The sequence below is a fragment of the Mercurialis annua genome, linkage group LG4, assembly GCF_937616625.2.
Source record: "Mercurialis annua linkage group LG4, ddMerAnnu1.2, whole genome shotgun sequence".
Lineage (NCBI taxonomy): Eukaryota > Viridiplantae > Streptophyta > Magnoliopsida > Malpighiales > Euphorbiaceae > Mercurialis > Mercurialis annua.
This window is the reverse complement of record NC_065573.1, coordinates 16,303,713-16,320,426: the sequence shown is the minus strand read 5'-3', so window position 1 is coordinate 16,320,426 and position 16,714 is coordinate 16,303,713. Positions and strand designations below refer to the sequence as shown.

Genomic DNA, 16,714 nt, shown 5'->3' with positions numbered 1-16,714 from the left:
ACTTTGGTCCTTGAAACTTTTCAAAAGTTTCAATTTAGTCCATAACCTATTCGCGTCCAACTTTTAAACGGTCTCCGATCGACTCGAAACTTTTACCACTAATAATATAAATTATTTCACGGAATTTGGCGAAATAATTTCCGTTACGGGATTTATAATTTATTTTATTTAAATTTTCAAAGTCAAACCCTCAAATCCCTCTAATTGACTTATTAAAATTTATCCTAAATTCCCGATATAATTAAATTAAATTCTCCTTAATTTAATTTATCGGAAATCACAACACGTGGCACGACTTAATTATCTTAAAATATTTTGGGGTATTATATTCACCCCCCCTTAAAATAAATTCGTCCTCGAATTTAAAATTTAGCCACGTACCTTGAGTAAATAGATATGGGAACTTCTGCCTCATATCCTCTTCTGTCTCCCACGTGCACTCTTCTACGGACTGACTTCTCCAAAGAACTTTCACCATCGGGATTCTCTTTGTCTGCAATTGTCGTATCTGCGTATCGACAATCTGCACGGGCCGCTCTTCGTATGTCAGTTCTTCGCTGACATCTACCGCTTGTGGTTGGATTATTCGAGAGGGGTCTGGTACATATTTCCGAAGCATGGAAATATGGAAGACAGGATGAACTTGCGATATTTCTGGTGGCAAATCCAGCTTGTAGGCAACTGAGCCTATACGTTCTATAATTTGATAAGGTCCGACATATCTCGGAGCCAACTTGCTCTTCTTTCCGAAGCGGATCACTCCTTTCATCGGTGATACTTTGAGAAACACGTAGTCTCCGATCTGAAATTCGATATCCTTTCTCTTGGGGTCCGCGTAACTCTTCTGTCGACTGGAAGCAGTATGCAAACGTTGCTTTATCAACGGTACTTTTTCTGACGTAATTTGGATGATTTCTGCTCCAGTGAGCTTCCGTTCACCGACTTCATCCTAACAGATAAGGGATCGACATTTACGCCCGTATAACGCTTCATATGGAGCCATCTCGATGCTCGAATGGTAACTGTTGTTGTAGGCGAATTCCACCAAAGGTAGATACGTATCCCAACTACCTCTGAAGTCTAGTACGCACAGTCGAAGCATATCTTCTAATATTTGAATCGTCCGTTCAGACTGACCGTCCGTCTGAGGATGAAATGCAGTGCTGAAGTTTAATCGCGTTCGTAGTGCGTCTTGTAAGCTTTTCCAGAAATGAGAGGTAAATACGGAACCTCTATCTGAAACGATTGACACGGGAATTCCGTGTAAGCTCACGATCTTATCGATGTAAATCTCTGCCAACTTTAATGCAGAATACGTCGTCTTGATCGGAATGAAGTGCGCTGACTTCGTCAAACGATCCACGATTACCCAAATAGAGTCAAATCCCTTCTACGTCTTAGATAGTCCGACTACGAAATCCAATGTGATTTGTTCCCATTTCCACTCCGGGATGGGTAACGGCTGAAGAAATCCGTAAGGTCGTTGATGTTCCAATTTGACTTGCTGACAAGTCGGGCATTTCGCCACGAACTCTGCGATATCTTTCTTCATTCCGCTCCACCAGTACGTTGTCTTGATGTCGTGATACATCTTCGTGGAACCTGGATGAACGCTATACATCGTCCCATGAGTCTCTTTCATGATCTTCTGTCTCAAGTCTTTCACATCTGGAACGCATATTCGATTGCCATATTTCAGTATTCCGTTGACGATACTGAAATCTTGACTCTTTTCTTGTTGAACTTCCTCAATTAGATGCTTTAATTGAGGGTCGTCTGCTTGCAATTCTTTGATCTGATCTATCAACGTCGATCGTATCGTTAGCTAGCCATTAGGTTTCCAAGAGATGAAATCTCGAACTCAATCCCTTGGCTGAACATCGTGTGAATCTCGTTGATTAATGGTCTCCGCCATGTCGTTGTAACGTGCGCGAGACTTCTTGCCGACTTCCTACTTAACGCATCTGCCACTACGTTAGCTTTGCCCGGATGGTATTGTATCGTGCAGTCATAATCTTTTAATAGCTCCATCCATCTCCGTTGTCTGAGGTTCAATTCTCGTTGATCAAAAATGTACTTCAAGCTTTTATGATCTGTAAAGATCTCACATGTAGCGCCGTATAAATAATGTCTCCAAATCTTTAGCGCAAATATCACTACTGCTAGCTCTAGATCATGCGTCGGATAGTTCGTCTCATGCTTCTTAAGCTGTCGCGAAGCATATGCAATCACTCTACCGTGTTGCATAAGGACGCATCCTAGTCCAACTCTTGACGCGTCACAGTAAACTGTGAATCCTTCTGCTCCTTCTGGTAATGTTAAGACTGGTGCCGTCGTCGGACACTCTTTCAGTTTTTGAAAACTGAGTTCACACTGATCTGTCCAGTTAAACTTTGCGTTCTTCTGAGTTAGCTTCGTCAAAGGTACAACGATTTTTGAAAAGTCCTGTACAAATCGTCTGTAACATCCCGCTAAACCAAGGAAACTTCTAATTTCCGTAACTGATTCAGGTCGCTTCCATTCTATCACCGCTTCGATCTTCTTTGGGTCAACCTTAATGCCGCTTTGTGACACCACATGACCCAAGAAAACCACTTCCGTTAGCCAAAATTCACATTTCGAGAATTTGGCATAAAGCTGGTGCTCTCTTAACGTCTGTAGTACTATCCGCAGATGATGTGCGTATTCTTCTTCTGAACGTGAATAAATCAAAATGTCGTCGATGAATACGATCACGAACTGATCTAAGTACGGCTTGAATATTCTATTCATCAGATCCATGAAGGCTACTGGGGCTTTCGTCAATCCGAATGACATAACGAGAAATTCGTAATGTCCGTATCGAGTTCGAAAAGCAGTCTTCTGAACATCATCATCGCGAATCTTCAGCTGATGGTAGCCTGATCTCAAATCGATCTTGGAGAAATACTTCGCTCCTTGTAACTGGTCGAATAAATCATCGATTCTAGGTACGGATACTTATTCTTGATCGTCACCTTGTTCAGTTGTCGATAATCGATACATAGTCGAAGCGATCCATCCTTCTTTTTCACGAATAGCACTGGTGCACCCCACGGGGATACACTCGGTCTGATGAAACCACGATCAAACAATTCTTCTAGTTGATCCTTAAGTTCTTTGAGCTCTGCTGGCGCCATTCGATAAGGTGGTATCGATATTGGCTTCGTGCCAGGAGCCAATTCGATACAAAACTCAATCTCGCGATCTGGGGGTAATCCAGGTAATTCCTCTGGAAAAACGTCTGGATACTCAGATACAACTAGCACGTCACTTAAATTTACACTTTTCTTCTCCACGTCTCGTACTATCGCTAAGAATCCTTGACATCCCTTCTTCAACATACGATAAGCTTTAATAGCTGAAATAATATTCGTAGAAGATTCCATCTTATCACTCTGAATTGATACCGCTTCAATTCCAGGCGTGTTAAACGTTACTGTCTTCTTTCGACAATCCACATTAGCATAATGTTGAGCTAGCCAATCCATTCCTAATATGACGTCAAAAGCTAATACCTCGAGTAGAATCAGATCCACTAATAAGTCTCGCCCTTGAACTTTGACAGGACAGGACAGATAAACGATACTAACTTCCACACTCTCTCTGACTGGGGTAGCTACTGACCAAGGATTCCTAAGATACGCTGGTTGCACTCCTAACTTACTAGCGAAGCTAGGCGAAACAAAAGAATGCGTAGCACCCGGATCAAATAAAACTAATGCGTCTTGAGAAGCGATAGGAAAGGTACCTTGCACCACCGCATTGGAAGCCTGAGCCTCCTGAGGATTCAGTGCAAAGACCCTGGCCTGACTCCCGCCAGCCTGCGAAGTCGGACCAGTATCGCGTCCTTCGCCATTTCTGCCTCCTCGATTTGCATAACCACGGCCTCTCTGACTAGTGAAGGTACTTCCTGTCTGATCATATCCTGACGCTGCCTGATGCGCAGTCCTCTGCTGCTGATAAGAAGGCTGCATTACAGTAGTCATCGAGCCTTGGGGCATCTGCCTTGGACAATCTCTAGCAAAATGACCCCGTTGACCACAGTTGAAACATACTCCACTAGCAAAGTAACATGCACCATAATGTCTCCTATTACAGTTCAAACATAAAGGAACTCCACCTCCCATGTCACTCATCGATCTGGTACTAAATCCGGTGCCTGAAGTACTGACTCTAGTTCCATACCGAGCTTTCTTATTTCTCTGCTGACGTGATGGTGGTCGAGAATAACTTCTAACATATGATTGGGTAGGTGCGCTCTGTACGCTGCGGAACACGTCACTCCTCACAGGCGCAACATTGGAAGGATCGGGAATCTTCCCAAAACGGATCAGAGAAACTTCCATTTGTCTAGCACTATCGATCAGTTGTACTAGGGTCCTTCCGATATCAGACGTCAGACTCACAAATTCAGCTCCTAGACCCTCTACAAACCTCGAGTTCACTCTGACTGGGTCTGTAGTCAGGTCTGGTGCAAACCTACTCACTCTGGTAAACTCCGTCACAAACTCTTGCACAGACCGATTGCCTCTACTCAAGGTCAACCACTGACTACGATAACTCTCTGTCACCGCATACTGTAAGAAGTGGTTTGCGAATTCAGCCCAGGTCATAGTGTCCATGGTTGGCTGAATGTGCTGCTGAAACCAATCTTTCGCGGGTCCTTTCATTGACATTTCCACCATAATGATGGTCTGTCTCTCATTAGCTTGCAGGCGTCGAGCGTTACGTTCTACTTCTTCGAGGAAATCGAGAGCATCGCCTGAGCCGTCAAACTTAGTTGGCTTAAGGCGCATATAAGCCAAGACGATATCTCGATCAGTGAAAGCAACATTGCGTAGCTGTTGCTGCTGTAGTTGTTCACGATGCATATTCTACACCTCAGCTTGATTAGCTTGCATAGCCGCAATTCCCGTAAGGAACTGGTTCAGATCAAAACCCACAACATTAGTTTGCTGGGCTTGCGCTTGCACTCCAGGTGCCTGCGCCTGGGCCTCTTGGCCACCACCTCCTCCGTGAACAGAAGACTCATCTTGAGCTTCTGGATGGATGTCATGTGCCCCTTCTATAACGTTTCGCGCTGTAGCGGCAGCTCGCTCTACTTCTTGTCTTTGGTCAGACATCCTGACCAAGACAAACAACGTTACTTAGCCACATAATCACACATTATCGCAAACGCATATCATATTAAACGCGCATCTCCTCACATGCGAACACACACGTAAGACAGACTCACATCCTAGAGGGAAAGCTGAAAGTTTTAAAAATCAAATGAATACGTAACAAAGACAAGATTCGAATCCTATGTGCTGCAGTAGAATTTCCTAGGAAAATCAATCACTCTTCTGACATAAGCAATGGTAACTGGACCATGCTCTGATACCAACATTGTCACGACCCAATCTCATGGGCCGAGACCGGCGCTAGGGAATGTGAGTGGTTGCTCCGAAACCCGTAGCAAGCCTAAAAATATAAAATGATTTTTCGCGAATCGAATACGTCATGCATGACATACATAGACACGTGTCATGCAGAAACACATATGCCAGGCATACATATCCTCTGGCAGTCACAATATAAATAATGCAGCGAACGTAAACATTTAAAACTTTAAACATTAAAGTTATATTTACAGAAAACTATACATTACAAGCTGACTTGCAAAATACTTATCTACTGCAGCTTTAAGAGTAAAGTACTGTTTCTTTACATACTCAAAAATACAGACTTCTGAAAGTAGGATAGAAGTCCGTTGCTTCAAACCGTCTTTATCCTGAAAGGAAATTTGTGAGGGGTCAGTATATGGGAATATACTGAGTGAGTTCATACGTTTACTAATAAGTATTCAAATAAAACTTAAAACCGCAATCAATCGTATGCAGCCAAGTACAGGATCCGATTGAAACCTTAATCCTCAAACATACTAATCATCAATCAAGCAACCCAATCATTAATGTCAAATTGTGAGTCCAACTCACTGGTGGGTCCAACCCACTAGATACGGGGACTCCAGACTACACCGTAGCCGAGTGCTCGCTCGTATCAAACTATACCTCAAATCTCAAATTTCATAATCATAGACAGCTCATAGCTGTATCAAATCAAATCTGGTGATCACACAGTCCTATTGCCGCTCAATAGGTAGCACGTTCCATCGGATCGATACTGGTTTTAAATCAAGCATATGCGCAATTCATATAAAAGTTTCGCATATAAAATATGCAGTTCAAATATAAAGTAATATAAAATAATTGCTTAAATATATACTTTAAAAGTAAATCATAGAAACTCACAGAAAACGTTTATCCAAAAATTCGTCGGGGCTTAGAAACGTCAAGCTTCCCGAGCTCCTGGTCCAGCTGCTTCTTGCCTTGCTGGATCTAAAACAAATTTTAAAACATTTGACTTGTATTAGAATCCTATTCTAAGATTGATTCTAGACTCGAGACTCGACACGTTTTACTTTCATTAATCGTCGTGCTTCTCACGTATATTCCGATAAACAGTATCTAATTCGTTTACGGATCGTATATCATTTCTAATTCAATTCTCGTTTAACCTCATTAGGTTAACTGCTAACATCAATCGATACCTAATTGTTTTCAATCGATTTTCAATCTTGACTCGCGTATACAAACGAACATTAAACAATAAAAATCGGGGTGCGAGGGTCGGAGGGTGCACGTTCGTGCATGGGGGTGCACGATCGTGCACCTTGATGGTACACGTTCGTGCACCTTGGTGCACGGTCGTGCACCATGTATTGATGCACGTTCGTGCACCTTGGTGCACGTTCGTGCACCATTGATGGTGAACGTTCGTGCACCATAAGTGCACGTTCGTGCACTGTCGTGCACTATCCCCCGTAATCGATTTCCGGGGTTTCCGACCTGCTACATACGTAAAAACGCTCCAAACTCAACCAAAACGCGTATTCTAAGCTCAAAACGCTATATATCAATTTTATAATCGATAAAACGATAAAATCGTTTCGTTGCCTAAAACTTTGAATCGATATAACTCAAAATATATCCGTTTAAACGGCAAAACGTCAAGCTTACCGTGATTCGCCTCGTGAATACGATCAATTTGAGCTATTAAACGTCGGAAACGGACGAGGAACGGAAACCGCGCGACGAACCGTACGTTATCGCCGTTTAAGGATCGAGAGAAATGAAGGTTTTGTAACCTTCATAAGGAAGGTTTGATTTATATATACAATCCGAATAAATTGTACTTTGGTCCTTGAAACTTTTCAAAAGTTTCAATTTAGTCCATAACCTATTCGCGTCCAACTTTTAAACGGTCTCTGATCGACTCGAAACTTTTACCACTAATAATATAAATTATTTCACGGACTTTGGCGAAATAATTTCCGTTACGGGATTTATAATTTATTTTATATAAATTTTCAAAGTCAAACCCTCAAATCCCGCTAATTGACTTATTAAAATTTATTCTAAATTCCCGATATAATTAAATTAAATTCTCCTTAATTTAATTTATCGGAAATCACGACACGTGGCACGACTTAATTATCTTAAAATATTTTGGGGTATTACATTATTCAATATTAATTTTTTTACATGTTTCTGTTTGATCAATTATAACAGCTAATTGTATATAACATACATATTCTTGAGTAATTGATTATATCTATTGTAATGATTCTGTTGCAGGTGAAGGAAGGAAAAGCTCGCTGTCAATGGCGGAAAAGTTCAAGTTAAGGAAGGAAAAGCTTACTATCAATGGCGGAAAAGTTCAAGTGAAGGAAGGAAAAGCTTCATCAATGGCGGCAATATCAGTAGATTGAAGATGAGAGAATTTTATGGTAGTCGAGACTCGTGTAGTCGATATATTTTCATCAATGAGAATTCATCTTTGTTAATTTTTTTTATGGTAGTTGGTTTGAAAATAAATTGTTGTTTGTTTTTCACGTGTTTCTTCTATAAGGACATTATTGTCCAACTTTCTATATTATTCAGTCCATTTTAGTTTACGAGGGATCTCTTAAAAATTTCTTTTTTTGGGAGATTTTGTCAAAATCAAAATGCTGATGTAAAAATATAACTATATACTACTTTTAGGAGATTTATGTAGATTTTTTTTTAAATTGGCTCATTTAGGCCACTAACGTTTTACGAAAAGGGTCATATATGCCCCCTAATTGTGTCAAGTGCGAGGCCCTAAATTAGCCAATTTAAAAACGTTGGGAGCACATATACACCTTTCTAAACTATAAGGACATAAATGATCCTGAGCCCAAAGGTTGGGGGCATATGTGACCCTTATCCCTTTTCGTCCTCCTAAGTCCTATCCTCTTCATTCACAGTTTCATAATCCAAATGGAGAAGAAGAAAAAAAAGCTATCACTCTGAGATCTCTCTCTATCTCTCTGCTTCAATTGTTTCACTTACCAGTAATTACATAACAACAACAACCAGAAGAACAAACGACGTGGCGTTTTTAAAATGGCTCCAACACTATACTTCAAGCCGTACATTTCACCTCCTTCAACAACACCACCGCACCACCGGTACTTCAATTCTCTCATTTCTTCTTCTTTTCCAATTTCCATATGATAAACGACGTGGCGTTTTTATTTTATGTTCTGTTTTGTTTTGTTTTGAATTTGTTAGGCAGCAGCAGCAGAAAACGGCAGCGTTTCCGGTGAATTTGAATGGTAATAGCAGTGATTATAGTAGTAGAAGGAGAAGATTAGAGGTGGTGGTGGCGAGGGGGATGTTGAGTCCGAGAAAATTCTTACAGAGGAGGAGGAGAAAAGATGAGGTGTTTAAAGATGCGGACGATGAAGCTGAGCAGAAGAATTGGAGGGAGTTGATGCAAGTGATTGAGGAGACGGGGTGTGCTGTTTCTGTTCTGAAATCCAGGAGAATTGACAATAATAAGCAGCCTCTTCCTAAGCATTTGGTTGTGGGTACTTTGGTTAGGTTTAAACAGCTTAAGAAATGGCATCTTGTTTCTGAGGTATGCTTTTGTTTTTTGTGTTTGTTGAGATTTATTAGTTTTTAATATTGCCAAGTGATATGTTGGATTATTCTGTTTCGGAAGGCTCAGCCGTATGGGCGCCGTGGTCGCGGGTTCAAACCCTGACTACGCGCTTTCCAATAAATGGAGTGGTTGGGATTGGGTTGCTAGCAGTTATAGCTCGGATTTGCTAGGTATGTAGGCTTGCGGGCGGTTCACATATGGGCGCCATGGTCGCGGGTTCAAACCCCGACTATGCCCTTTCCAATAAATGGAGCGGTTGGGATTGGGCTGCTGGCAGTTATAGCTTGGATTTTCCAGGTATGTGGGCTTGCGGGCAGTCCACATCCCGGGATTTGACAGTGATCATAGGCTTCGGCTCAGGGGAGTGAGTCCTTGTTATAAAAAAAAGGTGAAAGAATTATATTCATTTAAGCTCTATTTAGTCAATTTCTCAAAAGTGGGAAGGTCGTAGCTGCTAGAATATTAGGTCATGTAACTCTAGAAAGAGAAGGACAAGGCATTTTGAACAAATTTGTGAAAGAAATGGAATATTGCTTCACTTGGCATAATTGAAGTGAACTCAGGAATATGATTTAATCACTGTTAAATGTTCAATGCATGGGAAAGTGAATTGATCAGTAGGTGTTGGTCAGGAACTCTTTTTGGTCTTTGATAGGTAGTGTGAAAGTGATATATATGATTAAGTTTGAAAGTTCATTTCTCTGATAACGCGATAAAAAAATTGAAGCACTTTGATTTATCTTAGGATCTATTTGGATAGGCCTGTAATTGAAATGAATAAGATTTGAATTAGTGTTATTATTAAGTCTTTTTGTGATAGGTTTGCATTTGAAGTCCAAAGCTGCCAAATATTTTGCTATTACAATGACGGATGACCTATTCTATATTAAATTCATATGCAATTTCTTTTCAATTAGCACTCATTGAATTTTTTATCATTGCCTTCAATAAATCTTATGCATGCAATTGTTTGAAATTAAATAATTCAACAATCTTTTTCTTTTTGCATGTTTTTATTTCTTTCTAATGCCTCATTTCTTTAAGTTTGAAATATTGGATTCTAGCAAATGTGGACTTTTTAAACATGAGATTGAATTTGTGAAGTTTTAGATTTTATAAACAAGAGCTGTAAGAGGGAGCATACTGATGTTTGTAGTTTTCTATGAGAAAAAATGTTTTGCTCTTTTGAGTTGATTGCTGCTGGTAAATTAACTCTTTGGATTTTCTTTTTGCTTATTGTCTGCTCATATATTTGCTAGATTCTAGAATGGCTCCGTACACAACATTGGTGGGTCTTTAATGAAATGGATTCACTCATGCTTATAACAGCTTATGGAAAGCAAGGGAACTTCAATGCAGCTGAGAAGGTTTTAAGCTATATGAACAAGATGGGCTTTGTCCCAAATGTAGTGTCCCACACTGCCCTTATGGAGGCCTATGGAAGAGGAGGTCGGTATAACAATGCTGAGGCCATCTTTCGGAGGATGCAATTTTCAGAACCCGAGCCTTCTGCTGTGACATATCAAATAATACTAAAAATATTTGTGGAGGTAATCTATCTTTCTTGAACATATAGTTGAGCGTTTTGGCACACTTATGCTTGTGGTTAGGCATTGCTTTTGTAACTCACTATGCAATAGAAATTCTTGCGGTTAAATTTTAGTTCTATATATCTTCTAAAGAAAACCAGATTATGTGTCTCCCTACTGCTCAGATTTGTCCTATCCCTCAATTGTTTTAGTATATTAAAAATGAGTTAATCATAAAAATGCTAGAGTTTTGCTGTACTTCTAAAGTGCGTCACACATTTTGTAATGTATGTTATTGTCTGATACATCTTGGAGCATAAAGATTATCTTCGATTTTATCTCAGGGAAACAAGTTTAAGGAAGCTGAAGAACTTTTTGAGACTCTCTTGGACGAGGAAAAATCACCTTTAAAACCAGACCAAAAAATGTTCCACATGATGATATACATGCAGAGAAAAGCTGGGAGCTATGAGAAAGCTCGTAAAGTATTTGCACTAATGACTGAGCGAGGAGTTCCACTTTCGACGGTCACTTATAACAGTCTGATGTCATTCGAGACTAATTATAAGGAAGTTTCAAAGATCTATGACCAGGTAAACTTTGTAAAAAGTTTTATAATGTTTATCTTCAAAATTCTGGATACACTGCAATTACATTTAATGCCATATGAAAATAAGAAAGAAAAAGATTTGTCACAAAGATTTCAAGAAACTCAAATGTTTGATTTGTTCCATGAATATTTTTTGTTTTGAGGCATCTTTTCTTTGTGTAATTTATCATTAATCTAGTTTTGCACTCATCTTACTGGATTGATATGCAAAGAAATTCCTTCGTTTCTTTATTTTTTTGTCCTTTTCTCAATTTTTTTCCTTTTTTGATATTAAGTAGAATGCCTTATTTGTTTGTGGAAAATTGTTTAGATGAGTATTTTCTGCTACTTACTTGATTTGATATGGTGTCTTTCCAATTTCCAAGATTGGAATCATTGTGTGTTTTCTTAAGTGCAGACAGATATGGTTTCTATCATTGTGACATGGTGAACAAAAGATATTCATTTTTAATATTCTGATGCTCAGATATAGGGTTCTTATGTCAAGATTTTAAGAACTGCTTGAACTCATTTCAACTGTACTATCCTTTTCTGCTATTATGCTCTTACTTGGCAATGGGCTTGCTTCCTTCTTTGTTCACGAAATTGTTAAATGAATGAACTTATATGATAAAACAAATCGAGAAAATCTGATTCTTTCAAGCACTTACAAATTTTGCTACGCTCAATTATTTCATAAGAACTCACCGGAAAGAACATTTTTTTGGCAGCTTTAATGGGAAAAAAAATATCAGATATAGCTTGAGCTAAGTAGTGTTAGGTTAAGGCCATAAATCATTCAGAATTGATATGTACATATTCTCTTAAGTTGATGACCACCCCAAAGTTTTCATTGTCAATGTCAGCATAACTTTTAATAGGAAAGACTCCTCACTAGATCAGTCTGATTAATCTAATTGATAGCCAACCAAAAGTAGTAGCATATGATAGTATATCGTGCTTATTTATTAAGAGAGAAGCTGCAAATATGTTAATACCATCATTTCTCTTTTTCCACTAATTTAGATCTATGGAATCCTGAATCTTAGTCATCATTTACAGTCCTTAAAATGTTCAACCTGGTCCTGCGTCTCTATCTCATGAAGGCTGCTATCTGATTCTTAACTTTTGCTTATCAACTTTGCACCTTCTGATTCCTGTCTATGCTACAATATTTAGAGTCCTAATTTCCTATTTTTATCAATCTTAAGACATCAAACATGCATAAAGGCATTTTCAAAGTGTATTCTCTTAAGTTTCGTACCAGAGATGGACTAGTATGAGTTGTCCTTCGCAAAATGGTAACTGAAACCAAACTTTCCATCAATTTCTGAACATTTCTCAAAAGAATATGAGTGTCTGTTGCAAATAATTGTTGTTTTTTTAATGTTTATCATGAGTTCTCTTTAAGCCTCTTTTGGCAGCCTTCAAATAAGATTATGTTTTGTGCTGTTAATATAATATATAAAGAGATAGCTCATAAAGTGTGAACTGTTGGAAGGCTTATGGTTCATTGGAAATAGAGTTGTTTTCTGTTTCTTCTCTCTTCTCTAAAGCTTTTATGATTTTTTTTTAATTTATCTGTATTAGACTTTATATAATTCAATCTGGATTTTTTGCTTCATCTTTTTGTCGCTAGTAATGTTATACAATTACAAAGTATCACTTCTCTTCTAATAGAGAGCTTTAGCTTTTATAAATTCTCAGTTGATTACTTCTACAAATGAATAAAGTTTCATTTCTCATGCAAGAGAGAAAACTTTAATTATTTAATTTGTTACTGAATCTCTTATTATTGTATAAAGGTGATAGAAAATATTTCAATCCAAGGATTTGTTAGTGTAAGTTGTTAATCTACCCACTTATCAAAAGGGTCGTGTTTTGCTGCTATTTCTTTTGAATTGGCCAAAGCTAGACATATATGTTAAATAGTACGCAAACATTACGATGCTGACCTGACATAAGCCAGGCCGTTTCTGAAGTTTTGTATATCCTGGATATTTATGCATGTTTTTAAGTCAATACAATTTATTTATTTGTAGTCATCGAGTTGGTTTTGCTGCTTCAAACTATCAACCAAAAGTTTCATGTAGTAAACATGTTTAAAATGCAACTTGAGTATAACAATTTACTCAAACCGAGTTACACTTACAAGAGTCTTCAAATGCTTTTGTGATGTATAGATTCAGACTTTCTGTTCTTAAATATTTCCTCTTTTTCTCCAATTTTGTAGTTTCTTATCATCAGATAAAATATCAGATTTTGAAATGATTCCATTATTTTAGATGCAAAGATCTGGCCTTAAACCTGATGTCATAAGCTATGCATTACTTATCAATGCTTATGGAAAAGCACGGAGGGAAGACGAAGCTTTGGCTGTTTTTGAGGAGATGCTTGATGCAGGTGTCAGGTGTGTATACAGTGGCTTTTTTTGTTTGTTCTAAACATTGGAACTAATCTCAATGACTTTCAGTGATACCCTGTCAGGACCTCCAAACATGCAGGAGTATAAAAAATAATTATTAGAAGTAATTGATATCTCAGTTAGAAATGATTGAGGATCCCCTGACAGTGCAAAACTGATCTAATGTGAATGTTAGTCAAAGAATCTTCCACGAAATTTAGTCAAACTTTAAATCACTGATAGATGTTCCCATATGCTTTTGGTTTCTGGTTGGTGATTTATTGCGGTTGGGGGAACTTGCCTTGGGTGGGTTAAGTAGGCATTGGTTGTGAGGTGAATTGATACCACCCTGCAAGCCGTTTGTGATGAAATCTAAATATATTGACGTTGGCTTGCCATTTGGATGGCTAGCATTGTGTATAAGTTGGGTACTTGTGTCAGTTTCTCAATCCTAACTTATAGTTTACTAGTTATCAACTTAGCTGGTTATTCCGTTTCTATTACATTGTTGGTTTAGTTCAGTGCAAAAGTGGCATTATTTCTAAAACTTAAGGGATTCTGACTCTTGTAGGCCAACCCACAAAGCATATAACATTTTGCTTGATGCCTTTGCAATTTCGGGAATGGTGGAGCAAGCTCGAACGGTGTTCAAGAGCATGAGAAGAGACAGGTAAAGATACCTCATCTATGGTCATAAGCTTTTACCTATTCATTGATATGGAGTTTGTGTCTTTTTTTATTTGTTTATTCTGTTTGGTCAAATTCTTGACATTCCAAAAGATCAAGTTAGTGGTTTACTTTAAATCTTTGTGATCGGGTCAAGCCTTATCGTAAAACGTACATTAGGGCTACTCTTCAAGAAAAAGGGTAGGATGTGAAATTAACATTAAACAAGAATATAAGAAGATAAATTGCAGGCCTTCATTTTGAACTGTATGCATGAGAAGTTCTTTGGAGAAATGAGAGTAATTAATGTCATTATATCACTTAAAAAATCATAAGCGATATATACTTCTTTCTTGTTGTAAAATTGAGAAGTTATAAAATTCGAACCATACTTGGACTTTCCTTAGGAATTTTGCTCAAGGTTTTATATGAATCATGCATAGAAGTGAATTGCATTGCATAATCCAAAGCGATCGTTCTTGTTGGAATTTTTGCGAATTGATGCTATGCCGGTGCAACAATATAGCTTTTGGTAAAATTTAGAAGGGTTAATTCCTAAAAAAATCACGAACTTTACACGAAATTTCATTTTAATCATGACCTTTAAAAGTTGTCATTTAAAGGCACGAACTTTCATTTTGTTTCAAATCTATCATTTCAGTGTATTTTTGTTGACTAAATTCTTCAATAAATCATTAATGAAAGACCCAAATTATAAATCGACATTAAATCTTATTATCTTTTAGTTACAGTATATAGGATTAGGAATTTTTGGTTCGATAAAATACATCGGATTTTACTTTGGCGATAGATTTGGAACAAAATGAAAGTTCGTGCCTTTAAATGACAACTTTTAAAGTTCATGATTAAAATGAAACTTCGTGTAAAGTTCGTGATTTTTTAGAAATTAACCCAATTTAGAATATAAACTCAAAAGTAAATTGTAGAAGTTCAAATTTGAACCCTTAATTCAGCAGCAGCAATAGGGATTTATTCAGCCTAGTCCAAGGAAGCTAGGAATTTTAGAAATGAATGGGTAGTAGTAAAGGAAAGAAAAAAAGCCTCTTTACTGATGATTAAAGTATTTTAGTTTTCCTTCTTTAAGATGATTAATGAAACCCAATTTTTGCATTTTCAGAACAGTGATCCACGTTGTTTGGTAATAGCAGAAAAAAAAAGAATAATTTTTGCAACATTTCTTGTCGTATGGTTAAAGTTAGTGGTGTAACCTAGCCGAGTCAACTTGCAAGCTATTCAGAATTTGTTAATCGAGCCGAGTTTGAACTCAATTATGCACATTTACAATAATACTCTTATTGTTATACTAAAAAATTAAATTTTATAAATTTATACAAATAAACAAGTCGAGCCTAGTCGAGGTCGATTCTTTATTATGCTACCGAGCTCGAGTTGCTAAAACAAAACTTGATCGAGTTCAAGATGAGTTTGAAGTTTTGAATTTTAGAGTTGAGTCAAGTTCTAATTTGACACTGTTTTGATTTTGTTTCAAACTCAATTCACAATAAGTTCATTCTTTGCAGATGCACTCCAGACCTATGCTCTTATACGACTATGTTATCAGCATATGTGAATGCACCCGACATGGAGGGTGCTGAAAAGTTCTTTATTAGACTGAAGCGAGATGGATTCGAACCTAATGTTGTTACTTATGGGGCATTGATTAAAGGATATGCTAAGATAAATAATCTCGAGAAGATGATGGAGAAATATGAGGAAATGCAGTTGAGTGGTATCAAGGCAAATCAAACAATTTTTACCACAATAATGGATGCATATGGTAAAAACCAGGATTTTGGAAGCGCTGTTATTTGGTACAAGGAAATGGAGCGACACCGGGTTTCTCCTGACCGGAAAGCAAATAACATCCTTCTGTCTTTGGCCAAAACAGCAGATGAACAGAAGGAAGCTAATCAACTGGTAGGGCATTCAGATGATTGTGACGACGTACATAGCGTTAATGGGGTTTCCATGCTTGTGGATGACGACGACGACGACGACGAAGATAATGACGAAGGTGACGACTACGGCGAAGATAATAATGAAGATGATGACGACATGGATGAACAAGATGAATACAATGCAGCAGGTGACACAAGAGAGAGGATTTCTTACAGTGAAGAGCAAGAAGCAGTAATAGGTTTAAATGGGTACACTCAACAAAATAGGGAAAGCCTACATGCTCTTCAAGTTATTCACTTGTAAATTCTTGGGTTTCTGATTTTTTGGTCTCAATTAAACTTAGCTACGAAGTTGTTTTGGTTTCATTAGGCGCATCACTTATTAGGCTATGAAGAAGTCCCATTGTATTTGGTACAGGCATCACGGCAGTCCTTTGTGTATCATTACCTGTATGTAATGCATTTGATATATTTAACCTTTTTTTTATGAAAAGGGAAGGAATCAGCTGTTCCTACACATACTAGGGATGGATACACCAGCGATGTCTTCTAACATGATATGGCTGATACCCAT

The 16,714-nt window shown here is 38.0% G+C and overlaps 1 protein-coding gene across 1 annotated transcript; it reads left to right on the top strand.

Annotated features, from left to right (window-relative positions):
- Window positions 1–8,320: 8,320 nt before the first annotated feature.
- Window positions 8,321–16,657, top strand: LOC126677740 (pentatricopeptide repeat-containing protein At3g59040). Its single transcript, XM_050372505.2, has 7 exons — window positions 8,321–8,557; window positions 8,661–9,009; window positions 10,293–10,583; window positions 10,907–11,155; window positions 13,437–13,561; window positions 14,127–14,225; window positions 15,763–16,657. Exons 1-7 carry the CDS (start codon window positions 8,493–8,495, stop codon window positions 16,442–16,444), a joined length of 1,860 nt encoding a protein of 619 aa, XP_050228462.1. The 5' UTR covers window positions 8,321–8,492; the 3' UTR covers window positions 16,445–16,657.
- The last annotated feature ends 57 nt before the right edge of the window (window positions 16,658–16,714 follow it).